The sequence below is a fragment of the Sander vitreus genome, chromosome 13 (assembly GCF_031162955.1).
Source record: "Sander vitreus isolate 19-12246 chromosome 13, sanVit1, whole genome shotgun sequence".
NCBI classification, from domain to species: domain Eukaryota; kingdom Metazoa; phylum Chordata; class Actinopteri; order Perciformes; family Percidae; genus Sander; species Sander vitreus.
In genome coordinates, this window is record NC_135867.1 from 14,239,832 (window position 1) to 14,266,461 (window position 26,630).

General features: G+C 40.8%; 1 protein-coding gene across 3 annotated transcripts in view; it reads left to right on the forward strand.

The window, feature by feature from the left end:
- The first annotated feature begins 4,305 nt into the window (after positions 1 to 4,305).
- The window catches only part of dclk1a (doublecortin-like kinase 1a), a 42,513-nt gene continuing 20,188 nt past the window's right edge, over positions 4,306 to 26,630 (forward strand). For 2 of the 3 annotated variants that reach the window (XM_078265812.1, XM_078265814.1), the window contains exons 1-4: positions 4,318 to 4,678; positions 5,426 to 5,775; positions 19,517 to 19,616; positions 23,664 to 23,771. In XM_078265812.1, coding sequence (XP_078121938.1) covers positions 4,318 to 4,678; positions 5,426 to 5,775; positions 19,517 to 19,616; positions 23,664 to 23,771 — 919 coding nt within the window. Of the gene's footprint in view, positions 4,679 to 5,425; positions 5,776 to 19,516; positions 19,617 to 23,663; positions 23,787 to 26,630 lie in introns of all 3 variants that reach the window. The other variant, XM_078265815.1, reaches the window with a different exon arrangement.

Here is a 26,630-nt window from a genome sequence, read left to right on the forward strand (position 1 = left end):
TGACAAATATGGGTTTAAAAGTATGAGTCCACCCAAGATCACTTCAGTGTGATGATTAAAAACAAAAAGTCATCACATTGTTGTGAAGCTGTATAGAGACAATAGCACAGACGCATATGAATATGAGAATGTTTCCTTTAAGCTCTATATTTGGATGTAATATGACATTTTCTATGATCTCACAGTCTACACAACACAACTAATTTATCCTTCCATTCATTCAATAAACCAACTGCTGTAACGCTGTAATTACCAGTCCCGGGAGACATTTGTTTGTGTTTGCTGGTATTGACTTTAATGTCTTAAATCATTGGAACAGCGCAGTGTGAATTCTGTTTTAGGGTGTACTTTTCCTTTAGACATCCATTCATATTTTTAATATGGATGGCTGACTCTGTGTACAATCTTAAATGCGCTGCAGTGACAGGTTGTTTGTCTTAGATTAATGACTTAATTTAAAGATGGCTGGCCCATGTTGCCTTTTGAAAGAGCACATTTACAGCACACCACTCTCTTCCTCTTCTCTGTTTCATGCACAAGCTTTAGTACAACTCTGCACCTGGCCCATGAATCACACTGCCACAGAGTAACCACCTAGATGTCTTCTGCTGACAGGTGAAACACGGTGACAAATCCCTACAGTATCTGTCAAAGCAAAACGAGTCCCCCTACTGCACATGCTAATTGAGTAAGTTCCTCTCCCTGTACTCACGAGTATGGTGCAAATAATTTACATGTAGATGCAAGTGCGTGTGTATACTGCAAGAGACTCATTTGCAAGTGTGTATGCGTGCATTCACATGATGGACTACCTTAAAACCTGTAAACTGTCAGAAAGAGTGACAGACTTTTACGGCCGTCCCTATGTTCCAACACCATATTGTGTTGTGTGGAATTGTAGCATAAAGATGCAGTGATTCATGACAGAATGGAAAGAGTATCTTTGTAGCATCTGTCAATCGTCTGAGTGGGTTTTTAAATGTCTCTCCTGGGCTGTGAAATTCAGACGCATTTAATTTTCGGAATTATTCCAGGAGGGATTCACCACAATACGAATCTATCTATCCCTGTCTGAATGAGCTCCAACTTTGTGTTTGTTATCATACAGAATGTGTTAGCAGAGATGTGCTAAATTGTGCTTTTACTTATGGGTTTATAGTGTCTCTGAAACAATTTTGAGAGACAAAAAGTGGCAGTCATAAATTACTGAGAGATGGTGTTGGCATACCAAGGTAATCTCTGTCCTTATTTTGAGGGAGAGCAGATCATAAAACCCTCACACAGTAAATGTGGCCACAAAGGCACTTTGATTGCATTACACACAAATGCAAAAATTCTCCATCTCTTTATATACAAGTCAATTGAATCTCAGGAAATTGCCTTGTCATGCTCCAGGAGCAAACACTATGAAGAATTGCACCCATTTTATTACTTGTATGGATCCCAAGCTTCTATCATTCTGATTTTATTTGGGCCAGTCAGTAATTATTTAGCTGCAATGCTGATCCAAATGTGGATGCAGATTAACTGTTATATTCTGTATGCTCAATTTACTTGGAAAGTTGCAAGCATATTTTATCCAATATCTTACAGAGTTGCACTCCAGACTGAATCTGCTTTAACCTCTAAAATGGTACAAATGTATTCACGGCATTGCTATAATCCATTCATTTTTACGTCTCCCCTTCTTATTTAAATACATGTGGACATAACAAATGTCAGATTTGACTTGCAAATTCTTAGGCATTAAGAATGGAAATGAGACCATGGTCCTGCTGTTAAGTCCTTCACTGTGTCCTCCATCTTTCTTGGTCTAAAGAAACATTCCCCCATGTGTGCTGTTTCCCCAGGATTCATTTAGACAGAACACCTTGTCAGCCCTCAGTTTGTCATGGGTCCTTGTGTGTGTCTCCCCAAAATAGAAAAATCTGTGTGGAGGAAAATGTTTTTTTCCCACTTTTTGTCACTGTTTCAGATTCTGATGCATTCATGTGCATATAGTTGAACAGAAGCAGTCAACAAAGATACAATCACATACTGTATTTGACCATTAAGACGTCAGATATATTCATGTAAGTTCTGGATTAGTTAAACCAAATGTATTATGATATGTGACCTTTTAAAAGAAGCATTACACTAATGTCACAAACATTACATAAATACAAAGAAAGTGAAGCATTTTACATAATAAAGCATGTCATGTCAAGCATCAATGTATTCCACCTGTTAAACCCCTGTTAATACATCTATAGAAGGGCAGTATTTTAAGAGACTGGGGCTGCAACTTTCACCATCACTGGCACAGATAAATACACACACACACACACACACACACACACACACACACAGACAGAGAGTTCATCAGGGAGTGGTGATGGAGCAGAATTGGGTGCTGGAGGCCAGGATGTAGGCCCTTGGTCGGAGAGACAACTTCCTGCCATCACATACAAAGAAACTTCAGAGTTTATAGGAAGAAACAATGTTATGATAAAGAGACAGCAGCATTCTCTCTAACTCTCATCTCTTCCTGTGTTGCTTTATGAAGTCCTGTCTGTGTAACTCAGCATATAGTGTGTTGAAAGCATTTAGACATATAATCCCAATTGACATGAGATAAATAAATGGGATTGGGTAAAAATCAGACTTGTCACACTGCATTTGGATCACTGTGAAAGCTGCTCTGCATAGTTTGAATCTTAGGTTTTAGCTGCCTTGAGACCCTTACACGTTGGAGTAAGTGTGTTACATAACATCTCATGTGCAAATATTCTTGTGGGTTAAACATAATGCTGCTCTGTGCTTATAGTCTCATGGTTTTGATGAGATATGATTGGTAGCCTATACACACCAAAATATGAATTATAATTTTTGTTTTGATGAAAAGTAATTCACATTCTCAATATTTACATAGGCCTAGGCTATATCAAATATGTGAAATTCAATTAAAGGTAATACATAGATCAATTTGAGTATGACTTGGCTAACCATGATCAGGGAGTCACATAGGTTCAAAAAGTATTTTCTCTTGATTTTTGCTAATCTTAATCGAGCGTCAAAGTACTGAAACTTTAAGGTAAAGACTCTTAAATTGCCATAAAAGAGAGGAAATCGACCCCCTCAGCAGACGCATGTCTTCGGGGCTGGGGGGTGGTTGCAGGACCAGCAGCATCCCCAGCACGAGTGGGAAGCGTGGGTTTGCATCCTAATGAGGGGTGGGGGCGCTGAATGGAAATCACGATAGAGTGACGTGGAGGAGAGAGAGAGGAGGTGGGTGAAAATAGAATGGGAGGGAAAGCAGCTGGTACCTGCTTCATTTCCAGTCCAGCCTCTGCTTCTCGCTCACCATTCTCACATTAAACACACACACACACACACACACACACACACACACACACACACACACACACACACACACACACACACACACACACACACACACACACACACACACACACACACACACACACACACACACTGGTGTTTAGTGGTGGTGGGGGGGGGCACGCCAACCGGACAACAAAGGGACTCACAGGGGAGCTCACTGCAGCCAGGATAGGATCACAATTACCACCATCCAGTGTCAGTGACCAGCTCACTCAAACTCTTTTTTCATATCTACTGGGAAATAAAGCATCAGTCACGCTGGAGGTGACCGTCACAGAAGCGTTAATTGCTCACGTAGGTAAGCCTGTCGATGCGCTCATTACAGATTACAGATGTAAAAGTGATTCATAAAGGCTATTTAATGTCATAACACCATTGTCTTACACAGTTCTCGTAAGGATTCACGCCTCTTGATCTACAGTATGGACTAGAAAGTAAATATAGGCTATAGCCTATAAATAGTTCATATTTTAATCGTGATCGTTTTTTTTGGCGTCGCAGTTTTATGTTGGACAGCTCCCTTTATAAGGCTACTGTTGGTCCTGCTGAGCGTGGGGGTTCTGAATATGAAATAATAAGCCTATTATTGATTCGTGACTGCCGCTCTATCTCCATCTATCTACGCCTCAGAGCAACTCAGGCGCACTCTGACAGACAGCGTGGTTCGTCATGAGGCAGGCTGTCCACTGCTCGGCTTAAGAGCACTTAATCTGTCATTAGGGAGTTATTTTCAGACAGAGCACCAGCGACGGACACCGACTGGCTACTTTGCAGCCGTCCAAACCTCGATCTCCCCGATTGGTTTCTTCCTTTTCGGCACCGCTTGTTTTTGTTTACTTATTCGGTTGAGAAAACTTTTCACCGCAACCTGATCCTCCTCCTTGTTTGTCCTCTCAAGACAGTACGGCCGTACTTGTGAGCCTCGGCAGAGAGATGGAGATGGAGCACTTCGACGAGCGGGACAAAAGTCAGAGACACAGCCGGTCCAGTGCGAAGATGAACGGGGTGGCGAGTCCTACACACAGCGCCTACTGCAGCCTGTACCGGACCAGGACCCTGAAGACTCTGACCACGGAGAAGAGAGCCAAGAAGGTCCGCTTCTACCGCAACGGAGACCGGTACTTCAACGGGATAGTATACGCCATCTCCACAGACAGGTTCCGAACCTTTGACGCGCTGCTGGCGGACCTGACCCGCTCCCTGTCCGACAATGTCAACCTGCCGCAGGGCGTCCGGACCATCTACACCCTGGATGGCTGCAAGAAGATCACAAGTATTGAACAGCTAGTAGAAGGTAGGTAGCCTACATTACAGCACACCCGGGGGACTCATGGCCTGATCAGCATCTCTAATGTTAGGCTATCTAAAATCTAGTGGGACACGTCTGTCTGTAGGCCTACATCTCTTCCTCTCTCTTAAAGAACAAACACTGTCTGATCTGTCAGCTGCCATGTTATGTGATCTTCCCTTGCTAACCTCCCTGTTGAATAGGGTAAAGTAACAAACCTGAGACTATGGAAAATGTGAAGTGAGCAGTAATTTTCAGGTTTAAAATCAGACTCAACAAGATCTTTTTTTATAGGCACTGCTCTATAAAACTGGCTAGGCACATTGTAGATTATTATTATGAAGATTATATCACTCATTTAATGGCCATATGGTGATACAGACATATGTTTCAGCTTAGATTAGCTCTATTTTCCTCAATCTGTTTTACTCTCTAAGAAGTGACATGGGAAGAGATACAAGTTGTTGACATCATCTTTGGTTGACATGTCATATATAAATATATAGGCCCTATACAGGCCTATAGCCTATAAGAAGTATGAAGGAAAGCAGGCTGCACAATATCACATATCAGTATACTAAATTTGAATCTACTTATTAATGCATTATGCTGCCTGCTGCTAGAATATCAGTGCTGTTGCTTGGTTAAGAGATACTCATCTCTTTTGTTATTTCTGAAGCACATCTCATTTCCTCCAATGTTTCTATAAGTAATCTCTAATTGCTTTCTCCTTCTCATTCCTAACCCCAACAGGTGACAGCTATGTGTGCAGCTCCATCGAAGCTTACAAAAAGTTGGATTACACGAAAAACGTGAACCCCAACTGGTCGGTGAATGTCAAGGCTTCGGCTGCATCCTCCCGCGGGCCCCCCTCCCTGGGCAGCACCAACGCCGGGGCCCCCGAGAGCCGCGAAATCAAGGACTTCATACGTCCAAAGCTTGTGACAGTGGTGCGGAGCGGTGTGAAGCCCCGCAAAGCTGTGAGGATCCTGCTGAACAAGAAAACAGCCCATTCCTACGAACAAGTCCTGACCGACATCACTGATGCCATCAAGCTTGACTCCGGAGTGGTGAAGAAGATCTTCACACTGGAGGGCAAACTGGTGAGAATTCTTTTGTCTAAAAAATCATCATCATTGCTATGAGTGAACTGAATGTGTCAGACAGAAAAAGCACAACATTTTATGTTTTTTATGGTTGTAGAAGATAGGCAGTGTTGCTAGTGTTGTGGTGGGCAAAACTACGCCTTTTCGTGGTATTAGAGGACATCAGGCATATCTTTGGCTAGGTAGCCATGGTAGCAATGTTTCTAAATGATTCTAAAGCTTCCTGTCAGAATGCAGTCTCATGTATTACAGTGGGAGCTGATGATTTGTTGCAAATGTCACATGATGAGTGGTTCCATTTACAGAAATAGACCAAACACTGAGATAAGAGCGTGTTCATGTATTGCTGTTTTGGATGTTGTTTTATGTGCAATAGAGAGATTCAAAATAAAAGTGACTTACAGCCATCCTTCTTTCATAAAAGTGGCGGTTTTGCATTGGTGTTGCTTGATGAGGGGAAATAAAGATCAACAGGCTGATAAGAAGGATCAAAATGGCTAAATATTTTATGATGACACTCAAATGTTTCTTTCATGAACTTTCTATGATAAAGAACGTTTGTGTCCCCGTTCACAGCCAGAGCTGTGATGAGAAAGAGTGACACAGAGACCAAAAGGGGTCGAGAGAAGGAAAAGATGAAAGAAATCTATGAATGGAGTCTGGGATCTCACCCATGCTGCAGCGATGTATGCCAGGGAATTGCCTCCGAACACAGAGATAAATTAGAGTCCCAGCCCCCTTGATAGTCCACCCACCTATTCAGCTCCCTCTCGCAACTGTGGAGTGAGACGCTATAAAAAGAACATGCTTCAGAAGTACCGTACATGCACGTACGTATGCATAGACCCATGCACGTATTCTCTGCTACAGCACTAAAATGAATGTGGAAATGGCACTGAACTTAGCCTGCACTGCAGTTTAATGAGGTCAGAAACACTTTCTCTGCGCTAGCACATGATCCATGTTTTTGAGGGGAAGGCACAGAGAGAAAGATAGCGTCTCTGCCAGCATGTCAGGGTTTCAGGTTATATTTGTGACATGTTTTAGCTCTCTCGTCTCTTCCTGTTTGCCTTCATTTCACCTCTCCATCTTTCATGCCATCCTCCATCATCATTGTTTCTGTCTGCTCCACTCTCTCTGCCTCTCTCTAGGTCATGTTGTAGCTCCAAGTTATTTAATGTAGCACAACACAGAACTTTCCCTCTGGCAGCAGCATCAAAACAACACCATTATTTTGAAACAGATTGTCTTTGATGTCGAGGGCGTCCTGCCATTTTGTGTCGCACAGTGGTAATCATCTCCTAAATGGCCAATTTGTGACTCATCTTCATGAATATGGTCTTTGCCCTCTGGGCTTTTCGTTCTTAATTGCCATTTTAGTACTCTGTGTTAACATTTATCCCACTTCTAAACATTTATCTTCATGTGTTGGCACTGGCAACTTGTCCTTTCTCTGAAGCCATGCAGTCCATTTAATGATTCACTGTTAACCCAATAGGATGTCATTCCAGATTTCCTGACCTGACCTGCTGTTAGATCCCAGCACCAGCCAATAAAATTCCAGGATCAGGTTTTCCTTGAGAAATCTCCTGTTGGGGATTAAACTCATGCTTTTGCACAATGCCCGCTTACTCTGTGGTCACCATTGGTTATGATTATCTTGGAGATTACACAATGCATGCTGGTCTCACCCAGTTCAACCCTCTGCTATTGAAAGTAAGACTATTATGGTAATGCTATTTTTAGACAAGGTATTGATTGGGCCTGTAGGCATGGTAACATGCTCACTGCCAAATGCGTTGGGCTGGGCTGAGTACATAACTAACTCCTTCTCATTTTTGTGTGTACTGTATGCGTGTGGGTTAATGCATGTGGGAGAGTTTGCAATTATGTTATTAAAATAACTGAAAAGTGGAGAATTAGGGACTCTGATAAAAGATGGGAATTAATTATGAAGAAACAGATTTGAAAGTAGTTAGTAGACCTGAGGAAATCCTGGACAAGACCTGGACAGCCTCCTGTTTCTGAATAGGATAAATGTCTCAGAAAACACTAGATAAGCTTGTAGCAAATTTAAACCCTCTATACAATGTGGTTAATCCATGTTAATTTGAGCATTAGAGAGAGAGAGAGAGAGAGAGAGAGAGAGAGAGAGAGCGATTTATAACACAAAAATGAACCTCAATACCACCTCAGTTTCATAAACTATGTATGTACTATGTCTAGATATACATCTGAATGAAGAAAATTCTAACAATAACATGTACGAGTGAAGGCAAGAGGGATGTGATGACTAGTGAACAAATGGCATGTTAATGACACGTATATGTCATATATACAATATACAATATTGAAAGGCAGGAGTGTGCTAAAGTTAATTACCTGAGTGTGCACCGGGATAAGGTTACTTTAAGGGTTAAGTAGAGTACGTGTGTGACTGCGTGTGCACAGGTGCATTCATGTGTGTGTATATGTTTTTTGTGTGTGAGCTGCTGCCGTCACCTGAGCTGTGTCAGTCAATGAGCCTACGGCAGAAGTAGGTTTCTGGGCCTGACTGCCAGTTATGTTGAGTCCCAGCAGAACCACAGAGCCTAGAGAGAGAGAGCATCTGAGCGCCGGAGCTCAGGCTCCTTGCCTTCATTAACCCCTGTAATGAGGCCAGAGACAGTGGGCCAGGATGGTAATGTACATCCCCAAAGCCCTATTCTTCTTCTCTAACTCTTTGTCTCCAATCATTCTCATGAATTGCAGCAGCCTGCCATACATGGATTCTTTTTACATACTTTTAATTTATTTCATTCTTTTTTCAAACCTTTTTTTTAGAAGTACAATTCAGTTGAAAAAATTCTGCAGCTAAACTGTACTGAGATGAATAATGTATTATGTTTTTGGAATTTGAAGTTGGGCTAAGGAATTTACACTCCAAGTCTTATCAAGTATTCAATGCCACCTTTTGACACAATTGTTGCTACGACCACATTTCAGCCAATCCTAAAAAAAATCCCCAGTGTATATGCCTGCATGTTTGCTATAAAAGAGGTTTAAATGTTTGTTATCACTGTTACTGCATTTCCTATTTGGCAGTATTCTGGAAGAACTGATAATGATAATATATATTATATATATATATATATATATATATATATATATATATATATATATATATATATATTCTGCCTGCTTTGTCCACTGGGACCTTCCTCTACTGTGATCATTTTGGATATCGTGTTTCTGTCTGTAATATGAGCGACTGAGTGAAAAAGAATATATCATGTTCCACCACCACTGCTATACAGTATTGATTCTGCCCCTGTCTAGGTCTCACTGTATTTGATAGGGGATATTTTTAGCTCTGTCCCCTATCTTTTGGGGTTACCACAACCTCATATTTCCCAGCAAGCTCTTCACATTGGCCATCTTCTATGATGATTTTAACAAGTTGCTTAAGAACTGCCTGACCAGCTGTGATGTCATAAAGTAGCACGGTGTGATGGTGTAACTTGATTGGTCTGATCAAGAAGATAGACGACCCATAAGTGGCTTAGAACACGGACATGGCTGGTCTATTCTTACATGTAAGCTCTGTTTACACACATGGACACTATGTCGGACCCCAGCTGCCAGCTTTGAGCCTGGCATGGCTCACGCACACCTAGGCACAGATAGTGACACATACTCTTTTTAATGGACTTAGATTTCTGCTCATGCATCACTAGCCATTAACTGTAGGCGATTATCAACCAGTGCATGAAGTGATGCCACTTAGTCATCTCTAAGGTTGGTTGCATTCTGTTTTTGAGTATCTCATTAATGAGCTCCTTTACTGTATCATAGTGGGTTTAGCATGGGCAAGAGGTACCATTCCACACTGAGAGGGCTTACACAAAACACTTCTAATAGATCCGAATGTCAAACATTTTATATTTTTATTTGCCCAGTTTTTGTTTAGAAATCCCATTTAAAAGGCTACTCCAGCAATTTAGTGTTGCACTTCCATAAAGTTAGGGGAATCACAAAAGATTCAAGCAGGAGAGACTGAGATACTCTGACCTTTTATGTCCCTAGTATGGTTCCAAGCTCTAAACACTCTGGATCTTACAATTTCCATAAAACAAATCATTAGACTCTAAACCCATCATCAGGGTTATCTTATCAAACATTGTGAGCAGTTATCATTGGAACTGTGTCTAGGTACTCTGAATAATTCACAGTTTATCCAGAGTACCCAGGACTTTGTTTTTGGAAAGAGACATTGCTGTTTTTGTAATTTGGGTGAACCCTTAACTTTAAAGTAACTAAATCGCTATTGCAACCAGTGCTACAAAGGTAGGACAGATACTGTGAGATACTGTATGAATCATATCCTGCTGTGACTGCTGTTCTAGCTTTTAGCCATGCTAGCACTTAGGTCCAGATTAAAATATCTCAAAAGCTTTAATGGATTGGCATGAGATTCTGCACAGACATTCATAATCCCCAGAGGATGAAGCCTTTTGTGACTTTTGTGATCATCTGACTTTTCCTCTAGTGCCACCAGCACACTAACTTCTTTGGCTTTTAGTGAAATATCTCATTAATTATTGAATGGACTTTATTTTCTTTGGTTTATGACCAAAATCCCATCAGGAATTGCTAATTAGCAAATGCTTGCATCCTTACACAGTAAACTAAGATGTTGAACATAATACCTTCTTAACATCAGCATGTGAGCATTTACATTGTTAGCATGCTGATGCTAGCATTTTGCTCTAAGGCTTACGGCCTCACAGAGTAGCTAGTGTAGCTGAAGGCGCACATTCTTATTTTTTGTGCATATTGTCTGTGTATTAAGTATTCTCGACATCAAATAATGTACCTTTTTTTTCCACTTGAAAATTGTGGAGATGAATTGACCTTGTTAGAGCTGCTTGTTGTCATGCACCGAAGTGCTTACTACCACTGCATATGATGTTACTTGCCATTCAACTTGATATGATCAGTCCTTGTAGCAACATTCCTAATTGTAAACAAGTTACTTTAGACTTTATGTCCTTTTCTGTCAAGCATTATTTTTTGTTCACCCCATATTAGACACCCATGTGGCATGTTTTCAAACTACTTAAATAGCACATGTTATATAGAGTTTATATGTAGGAGGAGAGTGTGGAGGAACCACTTGTTCACTATCTGCAGTGCAGCTCTCACGTCTGAAACCGCATTGTTGGCCTGTTCTTCTTCTCGTTGGCAAGGCTGAAGAGGTTTTAATATCCTTTTATCTTCTGTTTTCTCTATAGCCTCCTTCTCTCTGTCTATCCCATTTCATTTTCTCTCCACCCTTTACTGTTTCTGCTACTCTCTCCATCTGCATCATTATTTCTCCTGTTATGTAATGTTTTGTTTTCTTTCCTATCACCAAATTTGCTCTCCTCACGTCCATCAGCCTTCAAACTTCCTCTGATCTTCTTTGTCTCAACTTCCTTTACTTTTGGTCGGTCTGTCTCTTGCTGTCAACATGCCGTTGTTACTACAGCTATTTAGTCCTCATTTAATTAGCACACTCGGCATGCACCCCCAAATCCTAGAGCTGCAACATATGGCATTGCTCTCTCTCATCTACTCTCTGTCTCTCCCTCTCTCCTCCCCTCTCCCTCTCTCTGTCTTTGTGTCCTCCGCCGCACTATCCCATCTTCATTTTTCATCTCCTTTTCATTTTCTCAGTTTGTCTCTTACTTTTTCCTAGTTGTGTTCCCTCCCTGTCTCCTTTGTCCTCATTGGCCTGTATCCAGCTCTGCAGGGACTGTAGAGAGGGTGCTCTGGCAACATCACTGAAAAGTATTGTGTATTATGAAGTGCAGTGATTATGTTCAGCTCATATACAAATCATTCAGCTGTTTTTTAATTTTTATTTGATTTATTGTGATGATGATGTCACTTTTTGTTCTGCAGAGGATTGTGGGAAGCAAAGTCCATCTGCTCCTGCTGATCTGCTGAGTCACAGCTGGGAGAGGGGGAGGAGTGTATGAGTGTGTGTCATGCACCTAGTATACAGTGTATATGCCATACAGTGTATTTGCAGTAAATTACATTGATAATGTTTGTAGAGCATTTCAGCAGAAATACTTAGATTAAACTGCTGTTTTTGTCTGTAAACAGGTTATTTAGGGAGTGTTGTTTCAGATTGTATTTCTTTTTGTCTGTCTCTTTTTCATTAAGTCAATTAGCTTGTGTGTCTCTGTTTATCAGCAGAGAGTGACTGTGGCAGATTGGAGGGCTGTCTGTAGTCAGAGGACCTGCTGCCAAATTAGGATCGATGGCAGATGTTTCCAGCACTGGCAGACTGTTGAGAACCGAGTCACACACACACACACACACACACACACACACACACACACACACACACACACACACACACACACACACACACACACACACACACACACACACACACACTGTCTGAATCATGCACTTCCTGACTCACTCAGTCCCTAATCTCTCTCAACCAAATCTGCATTTGAAATATTGTGTCCCAGATTCATGCTTTTAGTTGCTTAAAGAGCGGGACCAACATATCTCAACTGTCAGAGGTAACTAAACTAAGAAACAAACTCACTCACTCTTGTAACCTGTGTACTTACACATTTAGCTTCTTAATTCAGCACACTTATAATATGTATTTGTATGCTCACACACACACACACACACACACACACACACACACACACACACACACACACACACACACACACACACACACACACACATCAATAACGGGGGAGATGGAAGTATGCAATGAAAGAGAGAGAGAGAGAGAGAGAGATAAAAGCAAGACATCATGCAGACAAGAGAGATGGTGTAAAGCTGAAGAGACCCTAAAAAACTGGAACACTGGAAAGAAAAGGCTTGGAAGAGGGAAGTTGAGGCTGGTGCTATGTTGTGCCTGATATATGTCCTTCTGGGAACAGCGCTGCATAATTTATTATTACTTATTTTTTATTAGTTTCATGATTGGCTCCCTTTAGACACATGAAGGGCAGGAAAATGCACACACCAACACATATACAGCTCCAAAAGAAAGTTTGCACTCCCCCTGTGGAGAGCAGAAGCTGTTACATAAGTTGTTATGCAACAGAGTAGCCAGTCTGCTGTGCTGGTTTTAGGCAAACGCAGTAACACCAGTGCCAGCTCAGCCCCGCTGCACAGCTAATTGGCCTCACGTCATTGCTGCCCTCTTTTCCTCTATTTGTGTTTCTTCCTGACTTCCCTCATTTCCCAACCCTTCCTGTCGCTCCCTATCCCCTGTCAGTCGTCTCTACGCAGCATGCTGATTGAAGCAGCACAAGGTCATACAGTTTATGAATTCTCCCTCAGGGGTGCAGATGGTTTTATCCTTTCCTCATGCCTCTTTCCGATCGATTTCTGTCTACCTTTGCTCTTGTCAGTCGGTGTGGCTCTTTGTCTGCCTGTTTCTGTGTGTCTCCCTTTTGGCCTGAGAGGTGATTATTTAAATTCCCCTAGAGAGTAAGAAAATGCATTTTATCAGTTTCATTTTGAGAGTGAGAACGAGAATCTTTCTGCAGATATTTGAAAATGCTATATATTCCTGACAATGACAAAGGATTTGTTTGTGCTAACCCTACATAACCTCCAATGTCAGCATATTTTAGTGCTGTACTGGAGTCAGATTGGTCTATAGGCTCTATGGATGTTAGTCAATGTATTCGTCAAAAATGGGCATGTGCCATTCATTTATTAAGTAATCATCACAATACAAGACAATATACTCATACAGTGAACATACAGTATTTCAATGACTAGTAAATGTAGATATATTGACCTGTTTTAAAGCAATCGATCACTGCTAATTTTAATAAGATTACTGTCATTTAGAGACAGAGAAGAAAAGGTTTTGCCACAATATAAACTACTCTGTTCTTCGCAAATTAATGTTAAATCCATTTAGTTATATTGATTATGCTCGCACCCCTAGGCTACATACTGCTCGCAATTCTGACACACTGATGATGTCTGTCGCAGCCCCAACACGCTGCTGTGTAAATATTAAAGCTTTGTTATTCTTTTGCACCTTTTTTAGTCCTTCACCTCAAAGGCTCTGCATATTTGCAACAAATGCTTTGCCCTTTCTGTTTCTGTCTCCCTTTATCTTGTATTAATACACCCATCTGTTACTCTGTGAGTCTTTGAGTATCCATCTGTCTGTCTCTTCGGCCTCTCTGTGGTTAGAGTTTCAGAGCAGCACAACGTGCCCTGCCGGCCAGCTGCAGTTGATTCAGCACCACGGACAGCTCCACTCAGCTTATCTCCCCTGACAGAGTGCAGCGACAGCTCGTCCCTCCAAAATGTGGTCTTTCTGTGGGCAGGATAATGTTGACCTTACCATGTCCTCTGTGTAACCACTGGGAGTCTATTGTGGCGCAGGAGATTAGAGGTCGAGTCTTCAATCTCTTTTTCTCTTATTTTTTTTTCTTCTGGCTCTGCAGTCATCTGTTTGTTTTAGTCTCAGAGAGATACCTCTGTTTCTTATCAGAGAAAGACCAAGCTCTCTCTCTCTCTCTCTCACACACACACACACACACACACACACACACACACACACACACACACACACACACACACACACACACACACACACACACACACACAATTCAATCAAAACAGCATTGTTTTCACTGTATTGTGACCAGGGTTGCAATTAAAGATATTTTTCATTATTGATAAATATTTTTGTTTGATTAATTGATTAGTCATTATTCTATAAAATGTCAGAAAATATTGAAAATAAAAATTCACAATTCCAGTGGTAATGTCTTCAAATGTCTTGTTTTGTCCAAACCCAAAGATACGAACACAGAGAAAAGCAGCAAATCTGAGAAAATTTAAGAAACTGGAACCAGGAAATGTTAAGAATTTTTGAACGATTCTGAAAATGCTTGCCGATTCATTTTCTGTTCAACTAATTGATTAATTGTTTCGGCACTAACTATAACTAACTTACTTTTGTTTATTTTTCTTAAGGTACACATGTACCTTCTCCTAGTGGCTGTCAGAAACTCCAACCAAAAAGCGAGGAGCTCACAAGCCCTCAAGTAGACCTGAAATCTGACAGGGAGACAGAAATAGCCGATCTACATGAGCAGAGTGATCAGTGTTCTCACTGATCATTTGTTCACAGCAGCTGATTCACAGGAGCTGCTGGCGAGAACCAGACAGACTGTTTGAACACAAAATCTAAAATTCTGCACCACTGGGGTACTCAGAAGGGAGTGCAGGTGTGTATGTAGCTCTATAGTCATTTGTGCATGTCCTTACAAAATATCAGATAAGATTGTGTATGGACATATGGCCATGTTTGTGTGTTCTCATAGTGAGTTGGGATAAAGTTCACCATACAGTATATATATTTTATTTAACTGTTACAGCTGTTGGTCTCCTGCCACATATTTCCCCCCCCCCGCACCTAAACTAAAACTGCACCGCAGCTCCACAGACATCCCTCATGACATACACCATACAAAGAGCCACTCAGATTGACAGATATAGACCAAATGTATTGCTCTGCAGAGACCCAGATTTAAAAATGCTTTAATCTGCCTGCTGCTGTGGTTGGCTTACTCTAATAAAACCTCATGTGGTTTTAAGTTCCTGTGTGATTCACATGTTGATATTGATCTTTTATGTTGTGTATGGAGCAGAAGTTATCTCTTTATCATTACTTATCTCTATATATCTCTATATCCTTCAAATTCTGTTTGATCCTCGACTTAAAATCCAGGTGGTTAGTGTGTATTTACACCATTATAACTTGTCTATAACCATGCTTTTCTGCTGGGACTGCAATTGAGTATTTGTTGTGTTGCCTGTTAAAGTAATCTCTCCACACCATGTAGTTATTAAACAGTGCCACCATGTGGCGGCAGTGATTGTTTGCCTCCGTTTGTGATCCACCTTTGCACTAATGATGTGCAAAGAATATTGCAGTGCCATATCTGCTCTAAACCAGCTGGTTTCTTAAATGTGGTTTGTATTTAATCTCAAAGAAACATAGCAAGATAAGACGAACAAACAAGGGAAAGAGAGAAACAGACACTCTAATAGGTGTTTGGTGATTGTACACTAGGTGGCGTAGTGAGAACATAAATGGTTTACTGAGAAATACTCAGTGAACAATCATTCGTTGTGTAAGACATTTTCAGGAGCAGATGATGGTCACATCTATAGGTCAGACCTCTTCGTTGATTAAGTAATATCTTTTTGTGCTAGCCTCTCTGTTATTCTTGTTTTACTGTAACTAGATACATATATAACAAATGTCCTTTTGCCCTTTTGTTATGGACAGCAACATGATACAGTAGATAGTCAGTCAGTCAGTCAGTCAGTCAGTCAGTCAGTCAGTCAGTCAGTCAGTCAGTCAGTCAGTCATGGTGGCAGTGGAGAATAATGGAAGAGGCTTATTTGTCAGGCATGTGAGATGTGACACACAATCCGTAAACCTGTCAAACCTCTGCCTTGCTCCTGAAGTCTTGATTCTGTTTTGCTCTAATGATGCTTGACTAAATCGATTATAGATCCTTTTTAATGCAGGGAAGTGTTTTCATCCATTTCGACCACCCAGTATTAGAGCCATTTTCATACTTTAATAAAGATGTGTGAAAGAGGTGAGGCAGGGTTATGAACTTGCCAATTTCTGCTCCTCTGCTCTTTTCTCTTTTCTTTTCTTTTCTCTTTTTGCAGTTTGTTTCTTCCTGTTCTTGTTTTAGCAGCGGTGGATGTTGTGTAACCGCGCTGGTTCTCTGTGAGAACGCAGCACCAGATACATCAAAGTGGCTTGTTTTATCATTGGGCTCAGAGAAGGGCTCAGAGCAGCAGTCAGGAATAGATGTCTTCCTCGGTTGCTCATTTCCTCTGTCTGTTTGTTTCCTCTCTAACTCAGGGGATTTGGCTAGTGGTTTCATCTTTGACTGTTTTTGTTTTATTTCTTTTTTCATCTTTTTTCAACTTTACCAGTTCCCTCTCCTCTCCATCATTCATTGGTCTGCATTTAAGGAGAGCTCTTCTTCTTCTTTGTCTCAACATCATGTTTTTTAAACAGTAGACATTGCACAAGTATTTTAATATTAACCAGGCCATGTGCCACTTGTATGTGGATTTGTGTGAATGACACAGTTCTGTAGAGTTTCGTGCCCATAGTAGATAAAATATGAATGATAGAGCTCTCTATCGCAGTGTGCACATCGTGCAGTTAGTGGCACACACCAGCCATGCACTAATGCCTAGAGGGCATTATCACTATGGCAACCATACTTTTTCACACCCCTCTCAGTATACAGTATGTGTTTGTGTGTTGCTCCATATTAGTTTACGATCACCTTAAAGGTGCCCTTAGAGGCTGCCCTACATGAAGACTGTCCCTATTTCCCCACACTTTCCTCTTTCTGTCCATCTCTCTGATAACATTCTGTATGTGTTCTTCCCTCCCTGTTTACCCAACATTGGTAGTGCTACAGTTTCTATCTCGGGATGAGCAGCTTCAAAGGGCCTCATTCCAGCAACCTCCTCTTGGTTCCTGTTGCTTGGTTGACTTCAGTAGCAGCAGTCAGACATGTTTGAAACACATGTTCTGTGTAAGAGCTTACTTGGAAATGTCCTGTGCCCAGTGGACACAACAGATACTATGCAACAGCAAGCAACATAACATTTATATAAAGATGAAAATGTGATGTAATGTGAACTTACAGTAAAAAAGAAACCCAGCACTATTAGAGGTAGAAGCGTCCAAGGCTGTCCATCATCACACTGGAGAAATGTTAACAGCACCAGCATCTTTATCACAGTTAGCTTGTTAGGAAGTGGAGCCGCTCGCGCCTGAAATAATCACCAACACACTGTCAGGGGATATCAGGGAACAAAGCAATATGCACTCTGTTATGAAGCTGGAATAATATCCCTTACACACACACACACACACACACACACACACACACACACACACACACACACACACACACACACACACACACACACACGCAATAAGTCAGTAAGTACCTGTATATGCCTGTGCAGAAATGGGTTTGATGTGATGTGTGGACGAATGTGCAGACACGCACACACATACAGTGAGCCTTGATTTGAAAAGTTAAATGAAAATGATCCATACTCCACAGAGAGTCTATATCTGAGATTATACTTGTTTTTTGTCTCCCTGTGGGGCCTGTGGGGGGTAAAGGAGGATGACGCCCATCTACACATACACCCACACACAGAATGTCCTCTTCTTTGTTTATTAGGTATTTTGTTGATAATGTTAGATTAGCTGTGACTTTCTTTTGGGCTGATTGGCTAATAGGGATCTAAATGGATTCTAGGATGTTAATTGCCATGAAAATGCAATAAAGGTAGCTTTGTGTTTATGCGTTAACTCCAGGCGGTGCTAGACATGCATGCAGCCTAAAGTGTAATAGCTCTTAATAGGTTTTTGGTGTGAGATTTGTCATAGTGTCATAAACTATTGTCTTCCCATAAATCTCTTTCTGACTGTACACAAAATATATTTTGGAATAGATAGCTTGGGATTGCAATGTGATGGTTGCCTGTGGGGTGTAATTAAAGTTGTTTGAGTAAATCATGCAGAGTTTAGATCAGATATGGAATAAGCTGTCGACTAAATCAAATAGAAAACAATGAAGAGCAGCGTGTTTCTTAGCCTATTTGTCCTAACAAACACCCTATTGCTGAGATGTCTTCCTGTAGAGTAAGGGTGAGTAGAGTAAGGGTGAGTTTATAGATTAAAAAGCCAAATAGCAGCTGTCTTGTGTGGACAGAATGAACATGTTTAAAGATTACATTGAAGATTTATGAAGAATGTATTAGACAAAATGATTAAAATTCTGCTTTTACCAAAAACCCTTTCTTATTTAATGATCCTGTTCCTATTGTGTTGCATTTAGTGACCCAATCTATGCCTGTCAGCATGTCACTGTAGGTTCGGCATTAGCTTCACAGTATAGAGTCTGTCAAAGAATGACAGTGACTCACTAAGATGGCGTTTTTTTTTCTGAGTCAGGTATAGACGCTCTCTCTGTCGTACCACTTTTTCATCTCTCTTTGTAGCTCATAAACACTCTCCCTCTTAGGTTTCTCTCTGTGTTTCCATTCGCTCATTACCATTCATAAGATGCTCAGGGAACAGACCCCCCACTTGCTTGCTCTGGACGTCCGGTGCACGTGCTGCAGCACATCAGCAAATTAGTGAGTCAGCAAGGTCTCATTATAGTCGCTGATAGACTGATTAACTGCAGAAACAATACTCTGCTGAAGCTCAGGGACATCATTCAGTCACCAGTGAGCATGCAAACAAAACAATCATGCACAAACAGACTCCCCTGGTGTTCAGTGCATGTGCCTTTTCACATTGGCACAGGGAGGGAAAGTCAATTTTGTGAGCATGTGCATGATTGTGTCTTCTATTGTATGCAGTGCATATGTGTGCACGGTATCAGCCTAGAAGTAAGGAAGATAGACGTTTGACTAAATACTTTTATAAATTTGTAGACCAGCTGGTAAAATGCTGTTGTAAAAAAATCTCCTTTCCTCAAAAAATAGTTGAGGTGCCCTTGAAGGCATTCAGCTCCTAACGTAGAAAGGTAAAAGAGCGTGAGAGTGACAAAGAGTAAGGGTGCTCAACTTCGATAATAAAGGATGTGGGAAAATAATAATTGAACTCATCTGCCTGTTTTGTCTACAGGTGTCGTGTCTGCAAGACTTCTTTGGCGATGAGGACGTTTTTGTGGCGTGTGGACCGGAAAAGTTCCGCTACCAAGATGACCTGATGTTGGACGAGAGTGGTGAGGGGACTAGTAGGTCCTCCATTTCCATGCTGACATTTCACATTTGACTGTTCGGTGTGCCCCTCTTATGTTCTCCCTCTCCTTTCTGCCCCTAGCTGTGTTTTCTGATTGTCTACAAGTTGTTTTTTGTGTGTGTGCTATTTTCTAAGGTTGTTCTAATACATTATTCTGTCGTTTCAATAACTCTTAAAATTAGGGAACAATTAGTTTCAGATTGGTAGTTTTACATTGCCATGTAGCCTAGGTCAGTGCAGTGGGCAACAATTTGATTATTTAAAGGTTGTCCACCAGAGAAATACATCGCTAGACTTCTCCAAAGATTATTCTACAGTACCTCTTGTAATTGACACATTTTCTATTTCCTGTTTACAGGTTCCACCTATAATGTATTTGTTTGGATGCTCGTGTGCAAGTACTGTTTTTTTAAACCCTTTTGTCAATTGAGAAACTTTATTTCCTTACAAACACTTTTCTGGAAAGCTGCTACTTGATCCCATAGACCAGGGGTTCTCAATTTTTTCAGCCAAGGACCCCTTATAAGATAAAGAATATAACGGGGACCCCCCTCATGTATGTCCCTTGGAATAATTTGATGTAGCCTATTTTTTACACTTCTATAGCCTTACTTATGTGAAAGAACAACACAAGAGAAATGTATTAGAAAGATATTAGACATGTAATAAACGTATTTGCAGATTCTCAGACATAGATTTGTTAGATCACAACGTAATCTATCAACCATCATAGATTTAAAAATTAAAATATTATTTGTTGAACTACGAAGCCTAATATAATTAACATAATTTAAATGAATGAATCTGAAAACTTTTTACAGACCCCCTGGCAGAGTGCCACAGAGCCCTGGGCATCCATCCCTGAATTTGTTTCACACTGGTGGACAAGTAGTAAAAATAGCCAAATGTGGTTTTGAGTACAGTATCTTAGCAAATCATATAACTACATATCAAAGCCAAATCAATGTCCTACTTTCTGTTTATTAGTCAGAATATGGTTCTCTTCTATGGAAGATTTGAAAACAAATTAAACTAAGAAATTAAGTGAAATACAATACACATTGGTATATTCATTCCCAGTTTATATATGTATTGTATCATGTATAACTGTGTTATAATTAAATGAAAAACATTTCAACGTGGCATAGAAAAGTCACAATGTAAAACAATTCACTTGTTAAAGACAAAAAGCTAAATAATTGTCATTTTGAAATATGTTTTTCATGAATTATAATACAATAGATGAAATAAAAAGGAAACACGTTTGACAATGTGCATTGTTTTTCACTTTATTTCTTTGTTTGATTTGTTTTTATTAAGGCATTTTAAATCTTCCATACTCTTTAGGTTGACTCATTTTGTCTGTCTTTCTCCGTTTTTGTCCCCCATTTGTGTCTTTTCAGTTGCACGGTACTCCTTGTCTTCCCTGTATAAGACACATCTCCCTGGTTCAGGTGGCAGAGGTCTGTGTAGGCTGTCCAGTTTATTACGCTCCATTGACTCTTGCCACTCCTCCTCTCCTCCATTATCCTGTGCTGCACTTAAACCATCGTCTAACCTCATTGTTCCTCGTCTCTGCCTGTCTCCCCACCGAGGTCTACTGAGGATACGTTTTGTCCTCACTTCACCCATCTGTGTTTCACTGTCTGAAGAGTCCCGCCATTTAGTGCTCATCTGTATTCTCACCTTCTCATCTCTCATCTCCTACATGAATAAGTGTGCACTGGCTTTTGTTCAAAGGTTTATTCAATTAATTTGTTTCCCCTGTATCCCTTCATCCGTTAAATAATATCCATCCCACCTGGGTCGCCAACCTCCATCTCCTTCCCCCGTCTGTCTCTTTTTTCTCTTTTTTTCTCCCTCTCTTTCGCAATACTGTTCTTTCATTTGAAAAATATAATGGATAGCTGTTTCCATTACTTTCTTTTTGGTGACCTTGTGACTCTGTGCATTTTGATTAATTACTGACGATGGTCGTAGTTTTGTCGTAGTAACCAGCTATAGACAAGAAGTGAAACACTTCTTATGGTCTGCAAGTTAAGCTGAAATTTCCCTTTCCATGTCTGTGTAGCCTCGGTGGTCTGTGTAACGTAAACGTGTGAACACGAAAAACCAAAACAGTGCAGCAAGTATGGCCACTGTTTTCCACTACTTTGGAGTATATTAGGGCTATTTTCTTGATGCATTTAAAGTCTGCATTTCATGGCAAAATACATCATAGGCACTTGGGATTGGGACAATCCCTCCTCCGAATGTGGCTGAGAAATGGCTTAAAATAGGCCATGCAGCTGCTTCATTTTAAATTAATAACACTTATTTGAAATAGGTAGTTCAGAGGATTGAAGATGTGGCAAGTGAGCAACATCATCCAAACATTCCTCATAGTTTGCAAATTGGTCCAGTTTGTATCCGGCTAGGCTCAGACCTATCTTAGTAAGTGATTTAGACTTAAATCTTGATGGAAAAACTGTTAACAACGGAGTTGCGAGACATTTTAATACAGATGGAGACATCAGATATGACCCTGCTCTAATTATTTCATCATTTTGAGAAACCTGGTTTAATTAAACTTCATGTTATTTTGGTGAAAATCTGCATTTCTAAAACAGTATACAATGTATTTATAAAATAGGCTAAATGTTGTTTAGGCCACGATCATCGTATTAAAAAATAAATAAATCAGCTCTGCCTAGTCTCCACATATATCTTTCTTATCTTTTATAAAGAATAACTCTTTTTGGTTTTGTTATATTGAGGACATTTAATAGACTTTCAGCACTTTCTTAATTCACTGGAAGCTTACCTTAACCTCACCCATAACCTCTATATTCCTTAACCTTAACCATAACCTTCACCAAATGCTGAGTCTTAATTTTTAACCCTAAGGTAAATGCTTGTTGTGGGGATTCGGCCCAACATTATCAGTAATACAAACACACACATACTAAAAACAATGTCTCTGTCCCAGATGACAGAAATAAAGTTGACACGTCCTCGTGCCCTGGAAGACAGAGAGCGATTCAGTGCAGGAGGCACGAGGAAGCAATAGCCAGATGGGAAAGCAGAGTGACAAACGCGACAGAGAGACAGTCAGAGTCAGAGCTGCAGACAACGTCGCCTCCTCCCAGCATCACTATAATTATCGCCTCTGCCTCAGCTCTGGCACACTGTCATCATGTTAACACTCTGCATTGTACGTTAATCACTGGGCCACAATGACTGCCATGCAAGCAAATAATAAACACACACACACACACACACACACACACACACACACACACACACAGTATGTATAATTTCCTCTTCCCGCTGGTCTAAAATGGTAATGAGCTATGTATAATGGGGCTGGGTTAATGAACAGGAGGGGAGCAAAGTTTTGGGGATAAAGGAGGCAGGGAGGGTGTGTGAGTATCATCGCATGGCTCATTTATCAGAATGTGTGTGTCTGTAAAATATCAGACCTCTGTGAGTCAAAGCTTTCACTCCTGAAACACCACAATAATTGCGTTTGGAACACAAGCCCTGTAAAGGTCAGAACTCATTTTTACAGGGGACCTGAAGGTAAAACCAATTACAGCTATGTTGATACGTTAGTGGTTTGGTGTTTCCTTGCATGACTATCAAAATATTAAAACGATAGTTGGTTAGAAAGCCATACAATTAGAATGTTCAGTCAAACAGAAGTGAGATGTGTTTCAGATGTTATTGTCTGAAAGCTTTTTATTTAGGTGTGTGTGTGTGTGTGTGTGTGTGTGTGTGTGTGTGTGTGTGTCTCATGTCATGTCACAGTGACACTTAATATTCACTCCCTCAGTGCATCATCTTGTGTGTGCCAACAGCAAGAGTGCAGCAGTTTTCTATTCCTTCACTTGTAGCAGTTCAGTTGCTTGTTTTGATTTATAACACTATAGGCCCTGGATTTGTAGACTTTTCTAAAAAGCATGGGTTTTGGAGACTATTTGGATGAATAAATAAATGTGAAGGAATTTGATGTTCCCAAATAGTTTCTGTCTTCTCTTCGTGCTTGCAGAGTGTCGTATGATGAAGGCTGTGAACTATGGGAAGGTGTCTGGCTCTCTGAGCCGAAGCTCCCCCAGGACTGTCATCCAATCACAATGCAGCAAGTCCCCTGCATCTGGTAAGTTTATTTCTTGTTGTCTCCCCCTTCTCTCAAGGAATCAATTTGTTAATGGAATTTGGCACAGTGTCATTGTCCGTTAAGTATCCTTGCTTCTGCATGTTTGTGCATGAGGAGTGTGTGCAGTGTCTCAGACCTGATGGACACAGCTGGGAGTTTGTATCCTAATACTTCCTCACGTGATTGCTTAGTATTTTCTAGCTCATTACTAATCAGCGTTGCAGAAAATGAAAACAGTATGAGTAAACACTGCAATGATATCAGAGCTCTGGTGAATGTCGGGCTGTGTTTACTGTGTGTGTGTGTGTGTGTGTGTGTGTGTGTGTGTGTGTGTGTGTATGTGTGAGCTGTGTCTCGTTGCATGATTTCAAACGAGAATAATGTGAAAAGGGAGTGGAGAAAAAGGCAAATAGGGATGAGAAAGGTAAAAAAAAAGAGGGGGAGTGAAAATGAGAAGGAAAGAAGAAGGAAGGGGGTTGGTGACTCAATCCTGCAGCTCCCCACAAGCTGTTCTTCACCTGACATACTAATGAAAAGCTTGCACTGCTACCTGCTGCATTGTTTGTACCTGATAATGATGTATTTCTGAATGTTTCAAAAAAAGCAAAATCACTTCTTTTGATGAAACAGCAAAGCACAAAAATGGGCTCAAATAAAATAGAGCATTATTTCTAACAATTGAATGCAGCTTTCATGAATGTGTGTGTGTGTGTGTGTGTGTGTGTGTGTGTGTGTGTGTGTGTGTGTGTGTGTGTGTGTGTGTGTGTGTGTGTGTGTGTGTGTGTGTGTGTGTGTGGCAGACATTCAGTCTGGCTCAAAGCTGTGAGCACTTGGTGATTTTCCTGATTGCACAGCTTGAGCTTTAGATGTGTGTAAAGAAGCCTAGTTATGCAAAGCACACTTGACTTTTCATTCTTACTGGTATTATTTTGGGATTTGATTACACATAGACCATTTGGGTTAGGGATGATTCAATGGGTGATGCAACATACAGAAACTCCCTAAGAGGAAGTCGTTTCACCTGCTGTTGAAGCACAGGAGCATGCACAGACACGTGTGCAGCATTCCAGAATGAAAAACCACCAGCAGTTCATATGTTTTGTGTCAAGCTGTGGATGAAAAGGTGGGGCAGAGTAAAAAGGCTAGGGGGTGAGAAACAGCTGGGGTAAACAGAGAAAGTTCTGGATGCTGATGGCTTGAAAACATTTGGTAAAAAGGTTATAAGAGTGAGTCATATGCTATCTGATCTCGTTGGCTGAAGCAAGTCTGGAATGAAAGTGTATGAGAGAGAGAGAGAGAGAGAGAGAGAGAGAGAGAGAGAGAGAGAGAGAGAGAGAACAAGACACTGAGACAGAGGAGGGGAAAAAGACTGACTCGTCTTGGTTGCCATGGAAACATAGCACAGTAGGAGCATATAGCTACAGACACAATAGTCTGTGACAGCCATATATGGCAGTGACTTCCTGTGACATGGCCTGCAGTGGAGAACGGAGCTGACTGACGCTCGTTCTTCGCTGGATCCCTGAGACAGACCGTCCCGACATTTTCACTTCTGACAAATGTTCCCCTTCTGGCACTGTTTCCTCCACTTAACATCATCAGATGTTCCCAGATTGCTGTTGACTGTTGTGTACCACACTGTATTTATCCACGAAAACATCCTCACTTTTGGTACATAAAGAGGTCAGAGTGAAGCGAGAAGGAAATGACAAATATCTGATTGATCTGCTGTTTGAAGCCTGACTGTTAACAGTCAATATTAGTTACTTAGTTGTTGTTTTGCTTTAAAAACACACCATGCCCCCTTCCATTGAGGACAATTTGTCCTAGAATTATGCTCAACAACAGCTGATACTGTGTGCTGTACCACATAGCTTATAGACATGCCCATTCTGTTATTCCATGTGTTCACAAGAAGGCCTCACTGGAGTCCAGCACTGAAAAGATAGAAATCTCAAGACGAGTGTGATATGGGAAAGAAACGGAACAATTCTTGTTACAGATAAATCTATTAATTAACAAATACATTATAATAATTCATGGCCGCCATCTAGTGTAGGTAATACACTGACCATGGATAAGTAGGACTACCTTATCCAACCACACTATCCCTTAATGTTGTCTTATGCACCTTAAAACACTAACAACATGTTAATCTTTTGTAAACCAGAAAGATATTAACCTTAATTGATGGCACTCCAGCCAAAACAGAGCAGTGTGGTTTGTTACATCACTGTGTTCATTGTATTAAATATAATAATGTAGGGTTTTTAGCCCATTAACTCTGCAGAATAATGCATTTAGATAAAAGATGATTAAGTATTCAAAATGTTATCGCTGCATCCGTCAGTTATTTGATTGCAGCTACACTCAAAACCTTTTTATCTGAGATCTTGGCAATGGAATTCAAAGTATAGACGCAGACTAGAAACTTTAGAAACCAGCGCTTGTAGGATTTATTCACAGAGCACAATACACAACACCATTAATTTTAAACCTTGCTGCAGGTCTGCAGGTCTTCAGGTGTTTGAAAAAAGCAGCCTTGAAGTGCCATATTCATTTTCCATTCAGCCAACACAGGCATTCAAAATATTCTTTATCACATCTAAAAATCTGGACTGAAGGCGCCGCACAGAGAAGATGTGAAGCGTGAAGCATTTTGTCTGAGATAGTGAAAGAGAGAGAGACGGGGTAGAGTGAGAAAGCATGTAACACAGCACATGTGCTGTCAAACACCACCTGTTGTCCTTCTGCGTGTCTCGCTGCTCCTCATTGTGTGTGTTCGACCTCTACACCAGTGAGGAGAAGTGTGGGGGGACGGACAGACTGGTGTGACTAACACAAGAGACAGTTGTTTTG